Source organism: Alosa sapidissima, chromosome 1 (genome assembly GCF_018492685.1).
Source record: "Alosa sapidissima isolate fAloSap1 chromosome 1, fAloSap1.pri, whole genome shotgun sequence".
In the NCBI taxonomy this organism is placed as follows: domain Eukaryota; kingdom Metazoa; phylum Chordata; class Actinopteri; order Clupeiformes; family Clupeidae; genus Alosa; species Alosa sapidissima.
The window spans coordinates 9,200,902-9,228,605 of NC_055957.1; the positions used below are offsets into that span (position 1 = coordinate 9,200,902).

Consider the following 27,704-nt stretch of genomic DNA (forward strand, 5'->3'; position numbering starts at 1 on the left):
TTCAGTGAAATAGGATATTTTATTCTATCACTAGCCAACAAAATAATGAGTCACATGTTTAAGATTTTATTCAATATAATGTACAAATAGTAATGCAAAGTTACAAAGACAAAAGCCTCCACACAAGAGAGATATAAGAGAACATTTAACTGAAAGCAATTCTCAGTAAATTGCACACATATACAGCCCAAATACCTTATTTATTTTGTATAAAAAGAAAAACAAAACAAAACAAAATAATCAGATTCGTTCATTTTAAAGGGTTATCACAACATAATGACAGGATTGCAAAGCTGTGTTACTGAATGCTTGTCTTGCATATTTGGTGAGCATATGCATGTCCTGTAACTGTACAAAGGAAGTGTGATGGTCAGACCTTGCTGTGCATCATCCACAGTAAATATCATATAACAAATTAGCTGCCATTGTAGAGAATGAGAAAGTGAACCATCACAACAGTTCATCGTCATTAAATGCACATGCTGTATCAGAAGGTTTACAGTTGGTTTATTATGGAGTGATGAAATGATCAGCTGCTTATGTCAATGTCAATTTGTCATTGCTATAACAAACTACCATACCCATACTGTTGTTGACATGAGATTTATATTTTGACTCAATATTTGTTTGTATATTTTATTATATTTATATTATAATATTTATATCAATAGCATTTTGATTTATATTTGAATAAATGCCCAGCCAAGCACTACCCTATTATTTATTTTCTATATTAATTAAAGGGAAAACTTAAGTGTCAGAATCCTTTGAATCATTTAAGACACCTGTTAGATTTAATAATAGGTTTAAAGTATTGGTACAGCTAGATACAAACTGAAAGCTGAACAGGTCACACAAAGGCTTTAGAGTATGAGGGTTCTTTAATTCGGTACCATGCAGATGCCCCTCTGATATTCAGCACAAGATTGCAAGTTTTACCAGAAACTATATACATGTATGGATAAATATTCACCTTTAAAAGTAAACACTTAATTTACCACATTGTTGGTTGTCAGATAAAAGCATAACATATATAGAATAACTATAAACAGCCAGCTGTGGCCAAATATCTCAACCATTATTCACAAACATTAACAAACACTGGCCTAACAAAAGACATAACAAATTACAAGTGTTTCCAAAGCATTGACTCAAAATGAAAGGGATACCATATTTTCAACTTTGGCGTTTTCAAATGGCTCATCCACTGATACAATATCGCAGGTAGAAAAAAAAACACCTACAATAATGTTTCTCCTTGAGAGGAAAAACTCAAAACCACTATGGTCTTGTACTATTGAGTTTTGTATGTTTTATGTAAATATAATTCTTTATACCCTTTGAACAGATGGTTGTGACAAAATCATTGCACCTCCCTCAATAGTTATGGGTAAGATGTCTTAAACATAATACAGACTTGGCTTCAATTCCATTCTGAAACATACAAATAAAACCTGTTATCAGATACAGTACTAATCATACATTCAACTTTAAATTACCAAACAGAAAATTCAGACCACTTGCTCTGCTTGATACATGATCATAATGTTTTTTTCTATTTGACAACAGAGGGTTTCTGTTTGTGTAGTGGTTGGTTTAGTCACATTAGACTGTTGATATAGGTTTTCTTAGATAAAATATTTAGAATTTGTTACAAAATCATCTGAAAAATATAGCTGATAGGATTTTTTTTTGACATATGTGAGCATGCATCCTACAAATTTTAAGGTTGAGCCAATTAATGAAGTGAACTTCAAACCCTTAATCAGAGCCCACATCACCTCACCACAATGATACATTGCAGTGTTTAAGTTTTCAGTGCATGTAACTTTTTCACTTTTACATCATACCAGAAAAGCACAAAAACCTTACAAAGCAAAATGTATATTTATGTACACCAAACAAAAAGAACAATGGGTATACATTCAACGGAAAAAATAATAAATAAACAAATGAATGCTAGCCAACTTGCATAACTTTGTGCAGAAAGTCAGTTGTGTTTCTACATGGATGGAAAGCATTCCATTGCTCTGAACCAAAAGGAGAAGACATGCCAGATTCTATTTGGATATAAATCCAGTAAGTTGAACTGATTTAAAAATGCCCCACAGACAAGACAATGGCATAGGCCTACTAAAAGCAATATAAACATGCATGGGGTTGGAAATTCCACAGCACTTACACATACATACAAACAAATAAACAAACATTTACATTAGGGATAAATAAGAAACAGAAGACTCCCATCAATAGGAACAGCATTATGTTTACAACTGAGCAAATTGTGGCTCCCTAAAAGCTAAAAGTAAAAAAACATGCATGCACTGTTTTTATAATTTTCTGGTACAAATGGCCTGGGGATGAAGCTCAGACTACTTATTTTGTTTTTTGGTGTTGGGACTGACTCAAATAAATAAACATTTATCAACATGCACATGTATTCAGTAAGTAAAACGCTGAAAGAACATGTAAAACCACAAATGTATACCATGTCAACCAGACTAAATCTAGACTGGTATAGAAAATCACCAGCTAGCACCCTTTCATCTGTCTGCATCTATTAAGAACAGAGGCAGTCTTTACAGATGAATGCACTTAAAGTTTGGGTGGGATAATCAACTATTAGCTAATTCAACACATGGTCGGGCCAATCATTTTCCACAGATTTGGATTTTCGGGAGTTTAAAAAAGTACCAGTCAGACAAAAAAGTCAGACAATGTATAGACTTATAAATAAATATAGATAAAGATATATTTATATAATAAAATATGTTTTTGTTTTTTTTCTCAAGGCAGATTTGACCAAATACAAGTGGTTTATGGATCCTAAATCCAAAGCAGACCATGGGGGGGGGGGGGGGGGGGGGTAGTGCGATAAAGTTGTAATGATTTTATGATTTAAGTGCAAAATCAGAATGTAATGGATTGCGTGGAACTCTTATTAAAATCAACACATAATACAAACAATATTGAAGCAGAACGGTTCACGGTAACATTTAGCAGAATTGGTTAACATATTTTTTTTACACTGGTGAACCAACAAACAAAATACAATGACTTGAAAGCAGTTTTGGTCCTATGTTTATATATATATATATATATATATACAAAGAGTATAATATAATATTTATGGTCTTTATGGTCTATTTATGGAGGAATATATAACAATTAATATTAATTTACATTTGAAACATTATCACAGATTTCCTTGGGGGGTATATATATATATAAAAGGCATAGTTGTGAAAATATCTTAATTTGCTGTGAATTTGCAATGGACACCTAAACCAAACACTTTGGGCATGTTGAAAAGAAAAGTCTCTGTCTATAATTATGAAAAAATAGGCATTGGGGAACACTGCATGCAATAACTGATACTTTTTGTTTTGTTAGAAAACCTTTTTTGTTAAGCTGCATTGTTTTTTGTTTCTTAAGCTTTCAAATAGGCTTATCTACACTGATTTGATAAACTTTGCATAGATACTCCAATAAGATCCAATTGATAACATATCCTAAACCACATAAAACATAACAAATTACTCCAAATGCCACAAAACAACATGCAACATTTAATATCCCACAACAGATGTAAAAATATGGATGATTATCCTGCAAGAGTAATAACACTCCCCATCGCTCTGTTGTCTATACAAATTACAACAGCCGCAATTTTTTCAGTATTAGACTTTTTTTAGAATTAGATTAGATTTTCTCTCTTTAAGCATATGTAAACATGAAGAAGTATAATTTCTGTAAAAATATAAATGTGTGACACACATCGGAGACCTTTCAAACAGAGACTTCCACAATATCACAAAATATAGCGGGAAAACTGCATCTTGCTGAAATAAGGCAGAATATGGCAATCACAGTGACGAAGTGAAATAGATTTCCTTGTGTAGTTCCATCAATCAAGAGAATATGCTATTCTCTCTGAATTTGTTGTAGGACTCCATGTCATTCTAACATTCAATTGTCCTTAATGCTAAAGGGTTGCGCTTCTTATGCCTTACCATTGACAGTTATGACAGTTTGTTCTGACAAAACATGTTTGTGGAGTGGAACAAGAAATTTCATGATGAGCATGGTTTTAACCTCCCCCTGATGCCTCATCAGATCCTAAATTGAATGTTAATAGTCAATTAGGAGCAATTTTCCTAAATGAGCTGATGCATGAAGCATCTAAATCTTTCTACAAACACCTTACAATGTTTCACATACAGCACAGAGAGGCCAGGTTTTCACTTAAGAATAAACATCGACTACAACAAATGAAATGCCAAGTCATTATACTGTTGCCAACAGAGCATGAAGGATCCTTCCACTATTACTATATGGACATTCTGGCAACAAGTACAGATAAAAAAATACTGACATTCAATTATTCAAAGTATACACCTTCACACAAATAGAAACATGGGGAGAGTTAGTACTCATTAAGCAGTGATGCTGCCAAATCATAATAAAAAACTAAATATAATACAAAGGTGAAATATAAAAATGTAAAAAGCTAAAACAAAAACAATCAACAATTTACATTTCTGCAATTAAAAAGTCATATAGTGAAATAAAACACAAAGGACCAGGCAAAAAAGATACTATGTAACATAACTGTAACATAACAGGATGATATATCTCTTTTGTGATAAAAAAAAAAAAAGTAGAACTAAAATGAGGCATTACCCATATAGTGTTTTCCACATTTAAGTTACAGATAAAACTGTTCATTTAGGGGAGTGTGAATGTTGAAAAGACCAAAATCTCAAATCCAGCGGAGAGATGTATCTTCTCTACTACCTCTGCAACAAACCAATTCCCAGGTCAACCATCTCTGAGACAACAAACTCCCAAAGCACATTTCAGACTTCAGCCCATTTCAGTAGACTGTCTACTACGCCAAGAAGAGTTGAAATTCCTGCACCACATGTGCAAATTAGCCCCCTGACCAACCCTTAAGTCCCATCCAATAACACAGAGGACACTACAACCTGTCTAGCCGAAAAGCATCCTCGGTGGCTGGATCAGTGAGTATCATATCTGGGTCGTTGAGCATGTGCAAGCCATCCAATGTGAGAGGGTCTATCTTGAGTTCATCTAAGGGGAACTGAGAGTCTGCATCAAAGCTGTCGTCACCCGCTAAGGTGCTCGCCAGCTCTTTGGACAGAGCCTCTCCCGTCACTGAAGACATGGAGATGTCACCTGTAAACAGGGGAGATACACATGGGAATATTCACTGGCGTAAGAAACATCTGGCAACCGGAAGGCTTACAAAAACAAAACAAGCATCGCCACCAACCACCATCATGGTCAATATTTCAACATTGTTTCATCATCATTGCAGTGCGTTGTGGGAAATGCCTGGGAGGAATGTACCTGTGAGGATGATGTTGGGGATGCTGCCATGGCTGCTATAGCCTAGTTGCTGGGAGTCCTGCAGGCTGCCATGGCTCCCTGAGAGGCCTAGGAGGGCGGCCTGGGAGCTGCTGAGCGTGGAGCCTGGTCCATACAAACCACTGGAGCTCAGTGAGCTGTCAATCATGTTGAACTGCTCCAGCTGGGAATAAAGCGAGAGCCGCAGAACGTTATCACTGGACAACACTGTAGGAGTATCCACTGCAACAAATCCTCGAAGATCTCTGCCTTTAGGGCCAACAGGGTAATGCAGCCAGAGGAAGAATTCCCCTGCTTTTCTTCCATGGTACTTTTGAAATGAGACTATGTATACGGTGATCCTGTCAAAATATGAATGTTATTCACTGTATACACACACACACACACACACAAACACACACACACACACACACACGCACACACATATACACACACAGTGGGACTCCTGGGAGTTTTGAACAAATTTACACAGCATGGTCACAATGCTAAGCAGATTTAATAGCAATTTAGCCAGACGTCTTCTATGCAATGCTTCTATGTGGCAACAACAATCCTTCAACAATCGTGAATATTTTGTTAAATGCACATGCAGAGGAGGGGCAGCGGGCTACGAGAGAGAGCTGGGCGGGGCAAGGAAAGGCTGCGTGTGTAAAAAGCGCAGCTCAATGGCAATGCAAGGATTTGACCTTATATTTAATTTAAATTAAATTCAATTAAATTAAACACAGAATATTAATCTGTGGCGGCCGATTTTGATTTCGTGGCAGATTAGTCAATGTATGGGAAACACTGCAACTGACCTGCTGAGAGAGAGCACTTGTCTGACGGGAGGCCATCTGCTGGTCATAGAAGGAAGTGCCAAAGACATTTCCCAGTATGGAGTGCTAAAACAAAAACATGATCGTTATCGACTTGCCAGCACTTGCCACTTTTCAATCTGATATGAAAAGGAACCCCATTTACAAAAGGGACAACATGGGGGTGAGATGACAACTGCTTTCCAATTCACTGTAGAATGATTCACTGCTGGCAAACATAGAAATATTTGTTAAGACAAGGCCTCACAAGGGTCCACAGTTCAAACATCCACAATCACCTTTTAGAGAAGTAGCACATTTACAGTACCCTCCAGAATTATTGGCACCTCTGCTAAAGATGTCTAAAAACCGGTATAAAAGATGATCTGTTGGTGATTTATTGTAATCTCACAATGATAAAAATTTTTAACGAAAACACGTTGCTCACAGTTATAAACAGCTGATTTAGGCAAATAACAGTGAAGCTGGTTATTTCGAGCACTGAAAAGTGCACTGTGGTGAGTAATAAATTCTTGACAATAACACAACTAGCAATACAACCTAATTTCCCACCTATTAGCTAATGCTTGTACATAGTTTCTTCAGCTATGAGGTTAATATACAAGGGAGGGCAATACATGAGAATGCATTTCTTTTTTTCATTCTTCTATATGATTAAAGCGCTGATCTGATTCTGATCAATTGGGCTATTCTGCACTGCGGTTAATATACGGGGCGGTCAGTACATGGTTTTGTCTTAATTTGCATAAAACACTGTATGCAGTTTATAGACGATGTGGCCAATACACAATAAATTACTCTATGATGAAAATGTCCTTGGCTTAAATAAGTATGCATGCATTTGGTGACAAATGGTGTCAATTTGGTGTGGTTACATAATGAAAGTAAACATGATATATTTAATTGTTCTAATGAACACTTCTGAAGATTTTCTATGGTGCTACCTGCTACAGTCTCCTCTAGAATTTGATTACTGAATATATTCATATAACAGAAACAAAAGTCTCAAAGTTTTAGGCAGATAGCAAGTGATACAAGTGAAATTATTTCAGTCACAAGTTCTGCACAGCATCAAAAGTATGCATTGTTAGCACAATTGAATGTCACATACATTTGATTGGCACTTCATGATCTGACTGTCACACACCATATCTTTGGGCTTTAACAACAGTACAACAGCAGATATAGATACATCTAAAGTTGAATTTCAACTTGGGGATCAATAAAGTATCTATCTATCTATCACCGGGGCAGTGGTTGTGTAGTGGTTAAGGAGCTGGGCTAGCGTGCAGTAGCCTGTAGGGTGGTAGTGTAGTGGTTAAGGAGCTGGGCTAGCGTGGAGTAGCCTGAAAGTTGTCGGTTCAATTCCCGGCTTCCACTGCTGTGCCCTTGAGCAAGGAACTTAACCCCAAGTTGCTTCGGGGACAATGTGATCCCTTGTAATATAGCTGACATTTGTAAGTCACTTTGGTCAAGAAGTGTCTGCTAAATGTAATGTAATCTATCTATCTAAGTCACTTAAATTTGTTATACTGTATATACTGTTATATTTGTGCCTTAACCAAAATCTGAACATGACTTCATGTAAGTACAACCTATTTTATGCTGCTACTCTGGAGTACTGCTCGAATGAATATAGATAGCAATTCCTGAGTTTGGTTGGACTCCCTAAGTAAACTCACCAGGATCAACACCAAGCACAACAAGCAGAAAATAGCACTGCCATTGAACGGGGGTGATGGTAGTGTAGTGGTTAAGGAGCTGGGCTAGCGTGCAGTAGCCTGAAAGTTGTGGGTTCAATTCCCGGCTTCCAGCGTTGTGCCCTTGAGCAAGGCACTTAACCCCAAGTTGCTCCGGGGACAATGTAATCCCTTGTAATATAGCTGACATATGTAAGTTACTTTGGTCAAGAAGTGTCTGCTAAATGTAATGTAATAATAATAATAATGTAATAACTTGTAATGTACAGCCGGAAAACTGTATTTCACGGTTAAAAGCACCAGTATGTTGAAAAATCTGTCTAAAGAAAGTCACTTTATTGAAGTTAATAAAGGCCAATAAAAAAGCAGCAGATTAAAAAAAAAAAAAAAACTCAGCAGATCTGAGTTTACTACATTAGAAAATGCATCTATTCTTATCACTTTTATATATCTACTTCATTAAAATACCTCAGATGTCCTGGTGGACACTGTCAAGAACTAGGACATCACACAGGGACACAGACAGCGAAAGCGTCGGTGATCGGTCAGAGTCAGACGCAGAGACAGGATGGCAACTGTAACACAGAGCAGCTGGACAGAGGGTAGCCAAGCCCGGCTCGGCACAAAACAACGGACCACAATGAGGCTGGGGGTGGAGGAGGCGTCGCCCTTACTTGTGGCGAGCCCCCCGGTGAGAAGCCTTGATTGGAGATAGGGGAGGTTGGAGACTGATTGGCCGAGGAGCCCATCCTACTGCGGTACTGATGGAGGGTGGAGGCCTATACGGGATAATATGACAGTTAGACCGAAGGGGCCCCACGGGGCCGAGCCTGTGAGGTTACGCAGGGCTACGTGGCATGTCCTCCAACCTGACATGTGCAGCTGTCCGCCTCATCATCTTCCTTGGGTAATTCATTTAACCCTTAAGATGATACAGTAAAAATGCAGGTAGAAACACACACCTGTGGGGCTACAAAAAACTGGCCTACCCTGCACTACATCGATATCCAGCCTCGATACTTCACAACTGATGCTTTGTACCATTGCTTGATATTATGAACTCTCACTGTTCATAAGGCCTAAAGGTTTGAACTTCGATATTTGAAGAACAAAAATCTGTGATCAGTAGCGGTTTCAATTCATGGTAATTAATCTCTACTAAAATGAAACAGTGCATATTTACACAATATTTCCATGCATGGCTCGATGCATCACATCTGAAGTTTACATTAGGTAGGGGAGGTAAGTCAAGGCAGTCAGACAATCACATCTGCACTCTGAAACAAATTATACTCACATAAAAAATCATACATTTAACACACATCCTTTGATAATACCACACTCAAAACACTCTTAATCACCTCAGAAATGAGTATTCTTATGAGGGGCACTGAAATAGAAAACATCTTAGAAGAAAAGCAGTTAATCACAGGTCACACAGACTGAAACATAAAACTCATGAACTCACTGAACTGATGTCCACACCAACAGAGGGCGCTGTCTGGCCATCTAAGGTGGGATGGGCCAGCGTGCAGTTCACAGAGAGAGGCGGCAGTTGGACTAGCCTGGCTAGCCCAGCGTTCTGCTGCTGCTGCTGCTGCTGCTGCTGCTGCTGCCCATCTAAGGCCTGTGTCTGCACATGCGACTGGGTGAAAAACGTGTACTGAGCCAGCTGCTGTTCCAGCATCACAGCGTCTATCGTCATTGCCTGGCAGGAGGGAAGCCAGACAACAGTCACAAGCTGACAACTAATCTGGCCACAGGGGCTTTCAATTAAGTAGGAAAAACAAGTAGCAGATATCATATCAGTATCAGACAAATTGGAACACATGGGTTACTGCAATTCACTACACGTGACATTCACCGTACATTTCAGTTGTGTTTATAACAAACTACACCCTCTGGTATCTCCGACAAATATGATGTGATAAATAAGATAAGATAAGATAAGATAAGATAAATAAGACTAGAAAATATGACCGCCGCCAAGTCCTGCACATTCTCTCCGCAAAAATAAATTACGCTTGTAAATTTGTGCGGGTGTGTTTGTGTGTGTGTGTGTGTGTGTGTGTGTGTGTGCATGTGCATGAGTATATGTGTGTGCGTGTGTGTGTTTATGTGTGCGTGCCTGTGTGTGTGTGCGTGCGTGAGTGCATGCGTGTCTGTGAGTGTGCATGTGTATGCGTGCGTGAGCGTACATGTCTGCTGTGTGTGTGTGTGTACGCACATGCATGGTGTGCATGTGTTTATGTGTGTGTGTGTGCGTGTAGCTGATATGGCTCCACATGAACGGAATTCCACGAAACGTGGCATGCATTCAGAGGGTGTCATAATGATCCTACTCATCAAATTCTGTGCAGTTTTGAACCTGTCAGCCAAAGATACCTGCGATTACAATGCCTCGTTTTTGCCTTTTCATTTTTAACTAGCTGGTGCTATGTCTCAAATCAATGGATATGGGATGTGTTGACATGGCCCCTGGAGACCAACATACAAAAATAATTTGGTCATCCTAGGCCCTACAGTTCTCAAGATATTCACAGAAAACTGTGTCCTGCCATCTACAGGCCAGTTGGTATAGTCACTAAATGTACACATATATTCATTTATTGTATGGCCCCCCATTAACGGAATTCCTCGAAACTTGACATGCATTCAGAGGGAGTCATAATGATCCTACACCTTCCAATTTCATGCAGCTTTGACCATGTCAGCTAGAGATACCTGTGATTACAACATCTCATTTTTGCTTTTTTATTTTTAAATAGGTAGCGCTATATATTAAATGAGTGGTTATGGGATGTGTTGACATGGCCCCTTAAGACCAATATACAAAAAAAATGTGGTCATCCTACGGTTCTTGAGATATTCACAGAAAACTGTGTCCGCCCTACCCTTCTTTCGGGGGTCCAGTCCGGCGGGGGGCGGGGCGACGGATCAAAACGAAAAACAATGGTTCCGTGTCATCCTTGTGGGGCTACATGCCCACCAAGTTCCGTGCACCCCGGGATGTTTCAATGTCCCGGGAATCGTTGACACAAAATTACTGAAGGAAACTCTGACCTATAAACTAAAAACTCTGACTAAACCTTTATGACTTCCGCATAGCTGCATAACGGTCGTCATAATAAGATAAGATAACATAAATGAAGTGGAACCCATGTAAACAGAGAGCATGTTAATGAGGACCGTGCCGAGGCAGGTGCGTTACCTGAGTGAATGTCGGTGACAGCGTTGGGGAGAGCTGCTGGAGAGTGGGCTGCTGGTGGAAGTCTGCGTTCAGGATGAGGGGCACCACGCCAGCTGGCTGGCCCTGGACGGTCACCGACACCGTGTGCTGAGACGAGGTGATGCCTGGGGACGGACAGGAGACAGATGCAACCACTGAGTTACAACAACGCCCAATGCCAAACACGCCATACACGCTGGGGTAGTCTGCTACTGCTACATGCAATTGGATTGTGATGAGTGAACATAACATACTACTGTCTTGATGAGAGTAGACCCTACTGATGCTGAGCTGAGATCTACAGAGAACTAAAAATGTGAGTGCACCTTCCAACACAGCGTTTCCTCAACGAAAATTATCCAACAGTGTGTGTGTTTCTGTGTATGAGTTTTCTGAGGGCTAACAAGTTAATAATATAATGAAGCCTGGTTAGCTATAGATCTAAAATGGCAAAATGTGTACAGCTATAGGTCTTATGGTGCACAGTAGCATATTATATTAACATAACTTAAAAAATATATACAGTATATATAAAAAAAAAAAAAAAAAAAAAAAAAAACATATATATATATATATATATGTGTGTATCTTTAAAGTCAAATTCCCGACATTGCAGTAATAACATTATTTTCTTTGGACATAAAGCACAGTCTATGAGCTCCGCTCGGTGAAAACAAAACCTTGTTGTTGTGTTTCTTCATTAAAAACTATGATGCGCTAGATAGAATGGCAAAAGTGTTACAGTCTGAAGTTGACGACAGCTGGATTGAGTGAGTGCCCGTACAAACTGCCAACTGGCTCACAGAAAAACTAGATATTAGAGATATCTCCTATTCCATCCCCTACTTTTGTGTATGTGGCCTCTGGAGACCAACATATAAAAACAATTTAGTCATCCTAGGCCCTATGATTCTCGAGATATTCACAGCCATCTACAGGCCGATTGTTGTACAGTCACTAAATGTACACACAAAACTTGGCACGCATTCACAGGGTGTAATAATGATCCTACTCATCAAATTTCATGCAGTTTTGAATATGTCAACCAAAGATAACTGCGATTACAACGCCTCGTTTTTGCTTTTTCATTTTTAACTAGGTGGCGCTATACCTCAAATAAGTGGATGGGTTGACATGGTCCCTTGAGACCAATATACAAAAAGTTGGTCATCTTAGGCCCTACGATTCTCGAGATATCCACAGAAAACCGAAAAACAATGGTTCCGTGTCATCCTTGTGGGGCTACATGCCCACCAAGCTTTTTGCAGCCCTGTCTTTCAGTGTCCCGGCAAACACTGACGGAAATTCTCTGAAGAAAACAAAAATATAAATCTAGGCCCCAGCTGTGGCGCAACTGGCTGGGGCACCTGCACCATACGCTGGTGACCAGGTTTCGATTCCCGCCCCGTGGTCCTTTCCGGATCCCACCCCTACTCTCTCTCCCACTCACTTCCTGTCATTCTCCACTGTCCTATCAAATTAAAGGCATAAAAAGCCCCCAAAAAAAAAAAAATATATATATAAATCTGGAAGAGAAAAAACCTATATGCCCGCCGCTTCGCTAGCACAGCAGTCATAATGACCTGACTAAAATGGATGAATATTAAGTGTCATTTTTTAAATCATTTCAGTTTATACGTTTGTTTTCACATTTTTCCCAAACCAAAAGTGGCCGCAATGTCGAGAATATGGTCAGAAAAATCTACCGAGAACTTGAAATTTGAGTATGGATATATGGTTATAATGACTCAAGATCTATGAATTTACACTTGACAACATAATACCCCTATTTGGATTTTTCTGAGAATATTTATGAACCTCTGCTGAATTGTTTACATATAGGGAATACAATGTCGGAACATGATACATTTTTGACTGACAACCCATCCAAATTCAAAACATTTAGTAGCAAAAAGTAGAGATGCACCGATAGATCGGCTGGTGACCGGAATCGGCCGATTTTCACGTGATCGGCCATGACCGGCGACCTGCCGGTCAGTCTGAGACATGCCGATTTTATGCCGGTCAAATACACTCGTGCGCCGCAATTGTAACAACACCCAGCTGAGTTTGCAAAGTTTGAAGAAGCTATAGCAACCAGGCCAACACTCAGGGCTGGATGTAGGGCTACAAAGAAAGCGCTAATAGGCTACTGAGTTTTTCTATGCAGCAAACGCTGTGCTTTACCATTGGCCTACTGCGTGGAATTTCCTAAACTGTCACTTAATAGGCCTTTATCACGGCAGCCGAAGTAGGAAGTGAACAGCCCTGTTCCTGTGTGAGCACAGGTGTTTCTAATTAAGTGTCAGATTCGGCCACAGTTACTTCAACCAGAGGCCTCGTTAATGTTTTTAGGAACACCTGTGGTTTGCCTGCCAACAGGAAATTGAACAGCCCTGCTTCAGCTGCCCGTGGGCTGCCGTGATAAAGGCCTATTAGGCTACGTAAACATCGCTCATCACCGCCCGTCACTGCCGCTAATTGCGTGCCCACAGCTGAACCACAAGCCTGCTGAACGGAGATAAACGACTGCGACATTAAAAATAATCAAAGATGTCAACAAGCAGCGACATACAGTAGCCCTAGTAGTTCTACTCCACTGAAAAAAAAAAACTCTAACTATTTACTGCAAGTAGACTAGGGCTATGTCTTAAAATACCCTAGCAGATTGAGAAGTGGATGTCGTGAAAGTTAACAAACGATAGCCTATTAGAAAGGCAAACAAACGTTAAAGTTGCTTTTGACATAGTAGCCTACAATGAAGAAAACTGATGCACTGAATACTGAATCAGTCGTCTCTGAAAGTTTCTATAGCCTAATTGATGCATTTAATCGGAATTTGGATTTAAATCTTTCACCGCAAAACAGACGTGCACTGTTTTCATATGGTGGAGCACCTAATCGCTATTAGCACTTCTCCCCTGTGTTTGCGTGATAGCCTAGGCTGCTACCACTTTTCCCTCGCCCTCCCATAAATTCATCAATGTATATGAAAATATGTTACATGGTAGTATGTTCAAATGTATCATGAAAATTGTTCTTAAATCTTTAGTTGTATATAACTTAATCCATAATTTGATACTGCATCTGAAGTTAGACTTGAAAAAGAATCTGTCTGCTCACCGGTTCCATTTTTTTTAACAGCCATTTCATCATTGATAAGTTGATTACACGTCTATATTAACATGCTCTATCAAAGAAAAGATAGAAAATAACTATTTGTGTGTGTGCTGTAAAATGGTTAGAAGAAATGAAATCGGAATCGGCTAAAATCGGTATCGGCAGGTCAAACTCTATGAAAAATCGGAAATCGGTATTGGCCCAGAAAATTGCAATCGGTGCATCTCTAGCAAAAAGCCAATGGATTTTGAGAGTGTGACCAAAACCACTTTGACAACCTACATGATGAAATGTGGAAATTTCACATTTGGTAACCGCATTTGTGATAAGTAAAACAGCGTGGGAAGGAGGAAGAGAGATGCTGTTAAGATGTGTGTGCGGTGTACCTGGGCTGTTGGAGGAAATAACCACATTAGCGTGCGAGCCCACGGTTAGATTGCCCGTGCTGCTGGAGACGCTGAGGCCAGACACGGAGTCCTCTGGGTCCAGCGGCGTCGGCAGGGGAGAGGGAAACTTGATGTTTGTCAGGTCAGGCAGTGACCCTCCAGTGTTGTGTGTAGCGGGAATGAGAGACGTGTTGATCTCTTGGTCAGGAGATGGAAATATGCTGAGGACAAGAGAAGACAGTATTTTTCATAGCATCACTAGGCAGTGTCCTTATGCAATGCGATGAGCAGGGGCAGCCGTGGCCTACTGGTTAGCACTTCGGACCTGTAACCGGAGGGTTGCCGGTTCGAACCCCGACCAGTAGGCACGGCTGAAGTACCTTTGAGCAGGGCACCTAACCCCTCACTGCTCCCCGAGCGCCGCTGTTGATGCAGGCAGCTCACTGCGCCGGGATTAGTGTGTGCTTCACCTCACTGTGTGTACACTGTGTGCTGTGTGTGTTTCACTAATTCACGGATTGGGATAAATGCAGAGACCAAATTTCCCTCACGGGATCAAAAGAGTATATATGTACTTATACTAGCTCCGTGCTGCCCCTATGTGAGACCCCTGAGAGTGCTCTGGTCTAGAGGAGCCCTGAGCCTTTGATCTGCTCCCTAGCCTGCACAGTCACAGTGCTGTGAACACCAGCAGGAAGGGCAACTGAGCACACCAAGGCTGTCGGCATGAAAGTGCCACATGTGCGGCCTTTCTCACTCTCTCACCGTTCACAAGAAGATTGTGTTAAATTCATAGTGCTTTTTTTACCCATTTAACTTATCTCTCAACTGAGAAGATTTCATGTTTATTTTGCTATGAGCTGATTTACAGTTTAGTGAGTGCTGTGACAAATATATTACATCTGGCTAAAGCAACAAAAAATACTGCAGGGGTAGGGGTGCAGTTGGAAAGGCCATTAATATCGACTTACTTGATCCCAGGGACTTTGCAGGGCTTCGGCCTCGAGGAAACATTCTAGGTAGCATTAAAGAACAATGAACAAATTAAACATCTCAAAAGAAAAGTAAAGGTTGCGATATTTGTACACAATATTACCTTTTTGCACTCCCATACATTGTTCTGTTCATCTTTCTCCATCTCAATTTCAGTCATATCTGTCCCTGGAACAGTCAGAAGGAGCACTAGGAGAGAAAAGACGGGGGGGGGGGGGGGGGTCTTAATAATAATACATGACTATGACCATCACCTTTGTATGATGAATACATGTTTGTGCAAAGAGGACATCAAAGTTCGATATAAAACAGAATCATATTAAAAAATCCATCTATATTTTATGAACCTTGCTTTGGCTGTAAGTCTTGTGATCCTCCAACAAAATTTTCTTGTGAAGCAGGGCTCAAAGTGCTTTGGTGCAAAGCTGAGTCTGAGTTTGTCCTGCAAAAGAAGAAATAATGTCAGCAGAGTAGTGAGATGCCAATTAGACAGATTGAACTTTCTTTCTCCTGGCTTTGATATCGGAGCACCACAGAGACTGCTTTTTCACACATGTTCCAAAACATTGCAGGCACACTACTCAAGCATTGCTCATTATAGATGAGATCAGTTATGATGTAGAAACAGATTAATTTCCCAAGATATTAAAAAAACATATTCAAATGTAAATATGTTCATTATTATTTAAAAAGTTGAACAGAGCACAATAAAAAAAATAGTAATCAGGAACAGCTATTAAAGCACTGGATCCAGCTGCATGTTAGACATGTGGAATTCATGTATTATGTGATGCTAGTGAGTTATATAGTTTTCCTCTAGTCAATAAAGGTAATGTGATTATGTGTATTTGTTGGTATGCAGACTCTAACCTTACCTTCTCCAGCTTGTGTCTGGTGGTGGTGACAAGTAAACAGAACTGTAGGGGCAGCTTCCAATGTGAGTGGTCAAGTTAAAGGTACACCAAAGATCTGAAAAACGCTGGATCAAACATCTAATTTGACCACTGATGTTCTTGCATTAAACTCAATAATGAAAGTAGGTCACCTCCTGTCAACTCCTTCCCCAATTCTAAATATATAGGTCAACTGACTTTTTTGAGGGCAAGAGAAAAGGTGGATGGATTTACAGGTTTCAATATAAATGAAAAGAAAGACACCATAAAATAGAACCCCACTAAGAGATCAAGAAGATGATGATAACCCTATACCATTACATTACATTTTACATTGCACTTTTCAAAAAGGATATCTGTCTGCCATGCTTGTCAACTGAGAGGGGTCTGCGGTGTGGGGAGGTGATTCGGTTTCGGTCTCGGTAAACCCGGTCTACAAGGCCATGGTGTCTGTTAGTCCGGCTTGTATCCATTCCTGAACTTGGGAATGGTGTCTGTAAAGACCAATAAAACATTCTAACTATACAAGACATGAGGGATAACATTCACATTACAAGAAGAATATAAATGCCAATTAAATATATTATAAAAATGGCACCATTTCAGAGTATCTAAGTTATTTATAGGATATACATTATACATGTGTAACTACACAAAAGGGGACGGACAGACATCTAACGAAAAACATAGCAAGACTAAAACGTTTTTCTATGGACCCTTTCAGGAGAGTTCCATTATCAGCATCATAGTTGGCCCCACAAGACTTCCTTTTGAACATTCCATATGTTATCTTAATGCAGAGGAAGTAGATTGGGGCCCAAATAGAATGTTCAAGCATTGTTTTTGTTTACCTTGTTGAAAGGATCCATAACTGTGAGCTCACCTGAAATGGCAGATCACTGCTGTTTCCAATTTGATTGACATTTGGCAGTGATCCTCCGTAATATTGCCCTCGATTCTGTCCAAGCTGCAAATACTGTGTTTTCTGCAATTGTAACTGCAATAAAGTGAAGGTAAATCAACAATGTCAGCACATGCCTAATTCACAGTGCCACTGAGCATATGTGCTCTGTTGCTTATGTACTTTTAAAATGACCTTTGGGCTTTTCCATTTTATTCAGACAGGACGGTGAAGAATGACAGGAAACGTATAGGAGAGATGGAGCGGAACAGGAAGTGACAGCGTGTCTAATTCGGATTCAAACCCAGGTCCCCGTGGGCACTTGGACCCCAGTGTGGTATGGATGCTGCACCCAAATTGTACTATTTCAATATGTTTTCTCACATAAAATATTGATAACTTACCACAGTACATTAGGTAGGAATTAAAATTAATGAATTAAAATGCTTTATTAAAAGCACACAGTAATCCTGATGCAGATCCACTTCGGAATTTCAATCATTTTTAAACTTAAATATGATTACACTTCAACAGTAAAAAAGGAGAAGGCAAAGCATCAAAGTCACATAAAGTTAAGTTTTTAAAGGATTGGAAATTGTACTTAATTTACAAAAGATGTATTCTGATATTCTGTTGCAAAATTGGCTGCTAAAGATTCTGGTTGCTAGATGCTACGTACAGATCATCAGAGGTAACATTTTTATACCTGTTGTGGTCTGAATTAAACATCACCGCCATTTCACTGGTTAATGGAAAGCAGCTCCATGCGATCCCACAAAAAATGACATAGTGACACACCAAAAATAATGAACCACTTAATCCTCCAAAACGGCACAACCTACAATATTTCGTAGTCCAACAATCAACAAGATTTTGCCTACAAATGAGGTTTCAGAATCTTGTATTCAAAATGTAAACAAGCTGAATTGTAACACACAAACAAGAAAGTACGCCTATCCATACCATTTATAGCCTTGTACAGCAATGCATACTACTGACGTTGTGAATGTGTCACGCCAGCCTATTGGCTTTTTAATTTCTAAAGTGTCAATGGCCTGGGCAATGCAAACTGTTACTGCTGTGTTTGCTAAAAAGTGAATCACATCATCAATGTCAATGAAACATGTTCTAGACTAGACAGATGATGGAATCGAGTCTCCACTTCCAACCTTGTTACAGAAAAGGCTTTGACTCATTTTTATAACTTACACACTTACCAGTTTACCAGTCCAAATAACAGTATGAATAATGAGGATGACATCACGTTAGCATTTCTATTAGCATTTAGTGTAATGATTTTATTAGAACTGGGCATACACGTTTTGTATTAGGGGCTTAAATTTTGGTAGAAACTTGCAGCTAAGTTTGGTATTCATGTGTTACAATCCAAATAACAAACACAGACCATAAAACACACTGTAAGTGATCATCTCTCAAAAGTGACTAGGTCTAGCCTATTACTTTGCTGGGTAGCAACACAACACACATTTTCACTCAAAATGAATCCACTGCAATTGCTCAGACAGTTATCGAAATAGGCCTAATGCATGCTCACTTGTAATGTGTGATGACACAGTGAATGAATTACTTCCAACAGAAAACCTTTCGAGGCCACTTTTAAACAGAATAGGTTTAAGCAAGTGCAAAAACCCACCAGACTGGTGAATGAAACGTGTGTGTGTGTGTGTGTGTGTGTGTGTGTGGGGGGGGGGGGGGTCATATAAAAAAATCTTCACGAGTGGCTGTAGAGGATTACATAGCCTATCACAAAATCTAATTGGACCTTCGTTGTGCGTTGTGTGTGAACATTCCATGAAAATAGGAATTATAGGAAGTATTGGACTGACAACCTTGAAAACAGTCACAAACTTGTCAGGTTGAATTGGCAGTCCTAAATATCATGAGCTAGCTCTATGTCATAATTGTGCAGACTAGCATAGCCATAATACAGCCAGGCTTTACCAGCATCATGTTGCAGACAACAGATTATGCGGCCTGCCGTAAATCCGACTGCTGTATTTGAAGAATAAGACAAATCAAATGACGTCTGTCAATCATCGTTGCACCATTCTCATCGATGCTGCTTTTTGGGGTTTGTTGCCAGTTCACTTCGTATGCATGGTGGGACCAAAACCCTTATTAACCCAGGACGATTTAAATGCAACGTATTTTTCTGTGTAAACGACATGTTATCAACACTATACCACCCATCCAATGCACCCACCCACCCGAGATCATAGGCGGACGTTTGTTATTGTTTACCCTCGGCCAGGCTAGCTTCAGCAGCAGCAGCGGTGCAGCAGCCTATCGTATCCTAATTGCACGGTTGACAGCTTGCTAGCCATGGCTAACAGGCAGTCGTAAGAAAGAAATTATGCGCCCTTACCCTTGCTGCCCTCGTAATACTCAGATCTTTCATCACCTCCTCGAATGCCGCTGTTTCTTCCGCTTGCTTCTGGTTGTGTAAAGCGATTTTCTCACTGAATTTTCGCGGATTGTTTGAGGTCGCCATATTCCACTCTTCTGTTCAGCTTTCCTTCAATGACCACAGCGTGCCCACGTCCTTGCGCGTGGGCGTAGTTAACACGCACATCTGGAGCGTCCGCATTCCCCATCGCTTTCACCTCAGGTTAAAATAAGGGAAAAGTCTTAGTGGCTTGTTCTCCGGACACTTTTGGTGCATCTGGAATTGAGCTAAACATATTTTTTCAGTGACCTTTCATTTCAATCTTATACCAGAGGTAGCCTGGCTATATGCATGATGTTTGAACTTGCCAAAATCAGGGTGGTCAAAATTGCCATGGAGATCTCTTACAACCTCGGCCTGGGCCTATTTTGTTGTCTGGCCAGTAACTCTAAAGGCAGTAACTCTAAAGGCTACTTCTCACCCCTACCCTCTGGCAGGAGGTTTAATAGCATAAGGTGCAATAAAGCCCGCTTCAGCAGAAGCCTAATCCCCCTAGGAATCCAAACACTCAACAACACAAAGCCCCACAGATAAATTATATGCAGTGCAATAATGTATGTTTTTCCCATGAAACCCCCAATATTTTATGTAAAAAGTCTGTGTCAATTACCTGTGATGTATGTAAGGTGTATGCCTATATGTCATTCCTATGTCTGTGTTCATGTATGTGCCTTTCTGTGCCTGTGACCATGCAGGATGAAAAAGCTGTAGGCCTACGGAAAATGTGAAAAAGAATTTCCCTAAGGGGACAACTAATAAACTAACTAACTAACTAAACCGAGTGCCATGCATGACGTTTCCACATGGATATCTAAATATTGTAAGTCAATAAAACAAAGCTAAAGCCAACAGTCTAAAATAATGCACTGTTGTCATCACAGAATAATGAAATAGGTTGTTTCCTTTTTCAGTGTGACCTATTAGCTATGTGGAAGCATTGGTGAGATTTAGCACTAAAATGAGCCTACTGCAATCTAGGCTACCCCTAAAAACAAAGGAAATCAGATTTGTTTAAATCCAGCTTTAAAGCTCCAAATGTGGTTTCATCCGCTCACTCTCAGAACAGAGAGAAACAGCAGGGGGAGGTAGGCTATGTGATTAATGTCAGCTTTTTTTCCCCCCAATAATTCCGTTTCCAAATTAAATGGACACCTCAGTTTGGCCATTAATTGGACCAACAACCTTGACAATGGTCAAGCTTGTCAGGCTGAATTGGCAGCAACTGGCAAATATTGAGCTAGTTGAAGCAACAAATAGTGAGCTAGCTAAATTGCCTATAAAAATTACCCAACCCCCCCCTACATATTTCCCCTTTCATTGCTTCTATAAATGGAATCTTGGTCAATTTAATTTGCCCTTTTTACAATAATTTACACAAAAAAACTCTTTAATGTCAAAGTGAAAGCATATTTTCTACAAAAAGTAATATAATTAATTAAAAATATATAACGCAAAATAAGCAATTGCATAAATATTCACCCAATTCAGGTGAGCATTTAGATGCATCTTGTCTGCGTGAATTTCTGCGTGGATAGGTCTCAATTATAGGCTTGCATATCTGGATACGGCAATTTTACTCCATTTAACTCTGCAACTCCATTTAGCCGCTGACAACCTTTTTCAAGTCCAGCCACAAATTCTCTATTGGATTGAGGTCTTGGCCACACAAGAACATTCTAATTGTTGTCTTTAAACTATTTCTGTGTAGCTTTCACTGTATTCTTCGGGTCATTGTCTTGCTGGAAAGTAAATCTTCTCCCAAGTCCAGCAGCCATGGGGTCAGACCTGGTTTTGTCGGTTAAAGCTGCAGTTGGCAAAATATTTTTGATCATATTCACTGAAACCGACACTATGCTCCGACAGAACAGCATAAAGTTTTAGAAAAAAACGGCACTTCTACCTCCACCTAGAGCCTGTTATTTGTTTTGCAAAAATCCACAGCTCCCAGTTCTTCTGGTCCAATCAGAGCAGGGCTGTGTGAGATCTGAATGTCAATCACAGTCTGGTGCAGTCTGGTGTGCACTGGCGAGCACAAACTCGATGGAGGGTGCTCGGTGGTAGTGGGGGAGGGGCATGAGAGTTGTAAACATTCAAAATTTTGGCTAAGTCCCCTCAATCTGTCAGATTTGCCAACTGCAGCTTTAAAGTTTTTTTTGCAGAATCTTGTAGACTAGGAGTATCTCTTTAAGATTTAGGAGGGTGCCCAGTGATATCCCTTGGGCAATTTTGTATATTAACCCTTTCTTGTTCAGTGTGTTGAATACAAGGTGAGACACTACAGGTGAATAGGGTAAAAAAAAAAAAAAAAAAAAAAAAAAAACTAGCAGATATAAACTTCCCCAGTTGATTAATTACATTAATATAGAAAAAATGTATTACAAGTTATCTGTAATTTAATGTTTAAATATGCAAATTAGGCATCATCTAATTAAATTGATTTGCATTAACTGATATCTGCAAGTTAATTATTTTACCCTATTCACTTAGTGCCTTGCCTTATATTCAACATATTGGACAAGAAAGGCTTATCGAGAATTGGCCAAGGGATATCACCGGGCACCCTCTCTAATCTTATTAAACAGCAAAAAAAAACAAAAAACACTTTAACCGACAAAACCAGGTTCACCTAAATTATGGCATTTGTCTGCCGGACTAATAGTTCTCTTGTAGACTGAATCAGATCTTCCAGGATTTCCATATATTTTGCTGAATTAATTTTACCCTTTACCTTTACAAGCCTTCCAGGGCCTGCTGTTGAGAAGCATCCCTAGAGCATTTTGCTACCACTATGCTTCAAATTAGGGATGGTGATGTGCAGTGTTTGGTGTCTGCGCCCAATATACCATTTAATCTGATGGCCATTTTGGTCTCATCAGACCAAAGAACCTTCTTTCATTTGACCTTGGAGTCTCCCACATGTTTTTGGCCAAACTTTAGTTGAGATTTAATATGATCTTAGCCACTAACCCATAGAACTTTGACTGGTGAAGAACTCAGGCAATAGTTGTTGTATGAAGAGTATAGACCCTTTCAACAATAAAAACAAAAACAATGCTTGAACATTCTATTTGGGCCCCAATCTACTTCCTCTGCATTAAGATAACATATGGAATGTTAAAAAGTAAGTCTTGTGGGGCCAACTATGATGCTGATAATGGAACTCTCTTGAAAGGGTCCATATCCCATCTCAGGCTCTTTCAGAGGTGCCTTGGTGCCCCCCCCCCCCCCCCCCCCCCCACCAGTATTCTTCTTGGTCACTTAATTTGTGGGGACAGCCTGCTCTAGGCAGATTTACACATTTGCCATATTCATTAATGATGAATTTCATTGAACTCCATGAGATGACTTGAACGTTTTGAAACTCAGTGACTTGAACATTTTTTTTGCATCCATCCCCTCACATATGCTTTATGCAATAACATTTTCTCTGAGTTGCTCTGAGTGTTGTTTTGTCTTCATGGTGGAATTGTAGGAATACTGAGTACCCAGTGACTGGAGCTTCCAGACACATCTGTCTTTATATTACTATATACATCCACTGACTGCACTCAGGCGATCTCCATTTCGCTAATTGTAAGACTAGGCTGGACTGCTGTTGATTTAGGGGCAGTCACTTGGTAACCACTTATTCTACATTATATATGTTTAATTAATTATAATCACTTTGTAGAAAATTCACTTTGACATTACAGAGAGTTTTAAATTATTGTAAACATTTTTATTAAACCGACCAAGATTACATTTACAAAAGCAAAAAGGGGGAAATATCCAAGGGGGGTGAATACTTTTTAGGCACGATTATGCAGACTAGCTTAATACAGCAGGTTATACCAGCATCAATGTTACAGACAACAAGTTATAATGTGGCCTGCCGTAAATCCGACTGCTGTCTTGCCAATTTGAAGAAAAACACCATTCAGATTTGTTGGGATGTAAAACTCCATCATCTCACTCTCAGGACTGAAAAACAGCAGGGGGAGGTATATGATCAATAATGGCTATGGCCTGAATAGTTTCAACAGTTCTGTTTCAGAGCCCTCGTCATGAGACTATTTGAAGACAGGATTTCTCAGTTGTGACACAGTGGAATGTAACAGCTTGACTATAGGATTTTCCTATGAGTGTTTTTTCTTTCTTTTTTTACTGTGTCTCTTTTTAAGAAATGAGATTTTATAGATTTGATGAGGCCATCACAATTTCACACTACTTCCTCTGTGGGTTACCCAATATGTCAGGGTACAGGTTTTACTTTCATCATGAATAAACTTTTATATAAGTAAATCATTAACAAAATGCTTGCATAATAGTTGTCAACAATGTAGAGGCATGATGATCACAGTGATTATATATGTCAGTGCAGTGATCAGTATATAGTGTCTGATTTGGCTGGAAGCCACCTCACCCCCACATCTCCATCATCTTTTTTTGTATTAAAAAGGGAACTTGAGAACGGTTTGCATAAGTAGGGACATTTCTGCAAACGTTTCCTCCTCTCTGTTCTAAGTCAAGTCTAACAGTCACTGAACACATCTTGCATTCCACATGCATACCTGATATGGTAAGTGCCATATTGTTAGACCCTTTTTTGCTCACTTTTAGTACTTAGTACTTAGTACTTTTAGTACTCAGTTGTTGAGTAGTTTCATTGGATGTTACAGAGAGACATAACATGTCTGAAACATATTTAATGTGATAAACTGTGTCATTCAAAAACTCATGTAAGATCATAGCCTACAGAAAACAATTTCAAATGAATGTTTATTAACGCTTCCCCCATTTACAGATGATGGCCTCAAATGACACCTTTAACACAAATAACTCTACACTACCGTATCACAACGGATCTAGTGGCCTTGCCGTGGGTTTACCATTGTTTTTTGTGGTATTGGCAGTAATTATCGGAAGCATGGGATATTTCTACTATCGGCGAAGGACATCAAGACATGTCATACATTCAAATAAACCCAAAACCATAGAGGATCGACACTCTAAACCTGCAGACTCCCAATACACAGGCTTTGATAGAAGCTCTCATCAGACCTCAGAAAGCCCAGTATATGAAAACTTTCATGAGAGACCTTCAGATATCACTGCAACAAGGCATTACAGTAACATGGACAGGTAAACAGCTTTTGATGCTGTATCACAATGACAAATACTTTCTTTTTCACAGATAAGGAATCTTGGTTAACTAGTCACTTTTATTACCGTAAGGTAACAATGATATTGTTTATTCAATTATGTTGTAACTGTGTTATCACCTGGAATGTCCGGTGTGCTCATATGAGTTTTCCCCACATCCGTATGCCATGTATTTGATGAATGACTAGATAACCGATTAATGGACCTGTCATTATGACATTGTAAGGGTTCTGAAAAGACCCTGAGTAACCTCATGATGACTCCCCTTTTTTTCCCAACAGCCCCACTGAACCAGGTGACCTGTATGTGCAGTGTGATTCAGAACATGATGCAATTTATAGCAACGATCCCACCTTCAACTATCGCAATCAGCCAGACAACTGTGAGGAAGATGTTTACATTGTGCCAGATGCTTGAAAAATGGTTATTCAGAAGTTATGTTTCAAAGAGTTGTCAACATGTTTTGATTCCTATTCCTATCGCTACTGTACCATAATACAGCTGTCTTTAAGTGAAGGAAGGTTTTTTGTGGTTAAAAATAGCTGAAAAGGTTAATTTCACTTCTTCTTCCTGTAAGGCATTGAAACAATGAGGATATTCTGTGGCATCATTGTGAAACTTAACAGAGACAGTTACCACTGCAGCTAGCTTCTTTTAAAATGTGCTGACCAAAACCAAAATCTGCTCAAAATGTGGCAATCTTATAGCCTAGAAATCTAGACGCAGGTCTAGAAATCTAGAAATCTGGCTCGTCAGGCTAGGAATCTTAAGTGGGTAGTAAAAACCTTTGACCCTTTTTTTTTTAAAGCCTTATTTAATTTGAAATGACAAATGTGTTTCCTTGAAGGGATTGTTGTGATCATTCAGCTTTCGTTGAAGTCTCAGAAATTCACCAAACTCTTTTGTGTTTGCTCTTTCCCTCTCAAAGAGAACTATTTAAAACCGTTTAACAGGCTAGTGTATTATGATTTCACGTTCACATCCAGTTGTATACTTTAGGTGGCAACGGGTCCTTTCAAAGTTGAAGATTAAGGACATTTACATCATCCCTATGGTCTGGCAACACAGAGGATGTACACTTGTATATAATCACAGAGGTCAGGGAGGTACCGGATACAGCTCTACTTTCATGAGGATGACTGAATTTCTTATTTGTATGTGCCGTAAGGCTTTTTGCACACCTCTTTTGTTGGGCAGGTGCGTAGGATATGACCAACGGTCGCAGATCAGGAAACTTAGAAAGAGTCCCGCACACTGACCATTCCGCAAGCAATTATTTAGAAATTGCACAATGTTTCGGTCTTAGACCTTCATCAGGTCCTGACCTGTGCATTGTGCAGAAGTATGTGCCAACATGATTGATTGTTTCATTTACTTTCCCATACTGGAAAATTTGTCACACCCTTTTCCGTATTTTTTCTTTTGTTTGTCTGTGAACTTTATTGTGAACTTTACTTGTTTGAGTCACTAGTTATAACCCTACGTTTGAGGATATTTTATATTTTTATGGCTGTGCTCTACTTGACCTCATTACATGGAGAAAATCATGTCACCGGAATTGTATCATAAAATAAAGGGCAGGTGGGCAGATGTTTTCATCATATCTGCCTTCTATAGCAACAATACTGTACTTCTGTTTCACCTGGAGACATAAGTATGAATCAGAAAATATCAAAGCAGAATATTGATAATAACAAACGGGACAGTGACATTTTTATGAGTGTAAGTCAAGGCCAGAGTATGAATGGTTTCAAGGCTGCTAATTATATCTTTAAGAAGTGCAGTGCACCCTGACCTTGAAATGCCTTATCAGAGTATAAGGTTCATTGCTCAAAACTGACTCAACCTGGAATATTTGTTCAGTTTTGAAATATGAAAGGTAGAATCTGTATTTTTGTGTGTGTATATAAGTATATATACTCTTTTGATCCCGTGAGGGAAATTTGGTCTCTGCATTTATCCCAATCCATGAATTAGTGAAACACACACAGCACACAGTGTACACACAGTGAGGTGAAGCACACACTAATCCCGGCGCAGTGAGCTGCCTGCATCAACAGCGGCGCTCGGGGAGCAGTGAGGGGTTAGGTGCCTTGCTCAAGGGCACTTCAGCCGTGCCTATGGTCAGGATTCGAACCGGCAACCCTCCAGTAGGTGTGTGTGTGTGTGTGTGTGTGTGTGTGTGTGTGTGTGTGTGTGTGTGTGTGTGTGTGTGTGTGTGTGTGTGTGTGTGTGTGTGTGTGTGTGTGTGTGTGTGTGTGTGTGTGTGTGAGAAGAGGAGTGAATTTAAACTGGATTCTGTCTTTTAGTTCATTCATCCACATTTAATTTACAAATGTTCTCTGTAAAAGTATGATGTCCTCATTAGTTTAAAAATTGTCACATTTTCAGTAAAGAATTGTAAAATGCATCTCAGACTAGATTATGTCAAGATACATGTGTAATTAACCATATAAAATAAGAATGTTTCCATAAGAGATTGTTGTTGGCTGTTATTTGAATTAGCCGGAATATTTTTGTCCTAATTTAGCACACATTTCAATACAGAAATATTGCACAATATATGTTTTATTCATGTAGACTCATGTTGTTATTTTGAAATGAGAAGGAACAACAAAATACGTTAGGTAATACAAGGCTTGTAAATATAAAACACATATTTTC

General features: G+C 39.5%; 1 protein-coding gene across 4 annotated transcripts; it reads right to left on the bottom strand.

The window, feature by feature from the left end:
• Window positions 1-43: 43 nt before the first annotated feature.
• crtc1a (CREB regulated transcription coactivator 1a) lies at window positions 44-20,008 on the bottom strand. Of its 4 annotated transcripts, none has more exons than XM_042096706.1 (14): window positions 19,818-20,007; window positions 17,414-17,527; window positions 16,887-17,024; window positions 16,513-16,574; window positions 15,985-16,079; window positions 15,759-15,826; window positions 15,616-15,659; window positions 14,645-14,865; window positions 11,121-11,263; window positions 9,378-9,617; window positions 8,584-8,688; window positions 6,192-6,275; window positions 5,374-5,554; window positions 44-5,199 (listed from the first exon to the last, which is right to left on the bottom strand). In XM_042096706.1, exons 1-14 carry the CDS (start codon window positions 19,941-19,943, stop codon window positions 4,982-4,984), a joined length of 1,839 nt encoding a protein of 612 aa, XP_041952640.1. In that variant the 5' UTR covers window positions 19,944-20,007; the 3' UTR covers window positions 44-4,981. The 4 variants fall into 4 exon arrangements, 3 of the variants coding, with proteins under 3 accessions (XP_041952640.1, XP_041952631.1, XP_041952650.1); XM_042096697.1 differs by having other exon boundaries at window positions 15,741-15,826; XM_042096716.1 differs by lacking the exon at window positions 8,584-8,688 and having other exon boundaries at window positions 15,741-15,826; window positions 19,818-20,006.
• Between the last annotated feature and the right edge of the window lie 7,696 nt (window positions 20,009-27,704).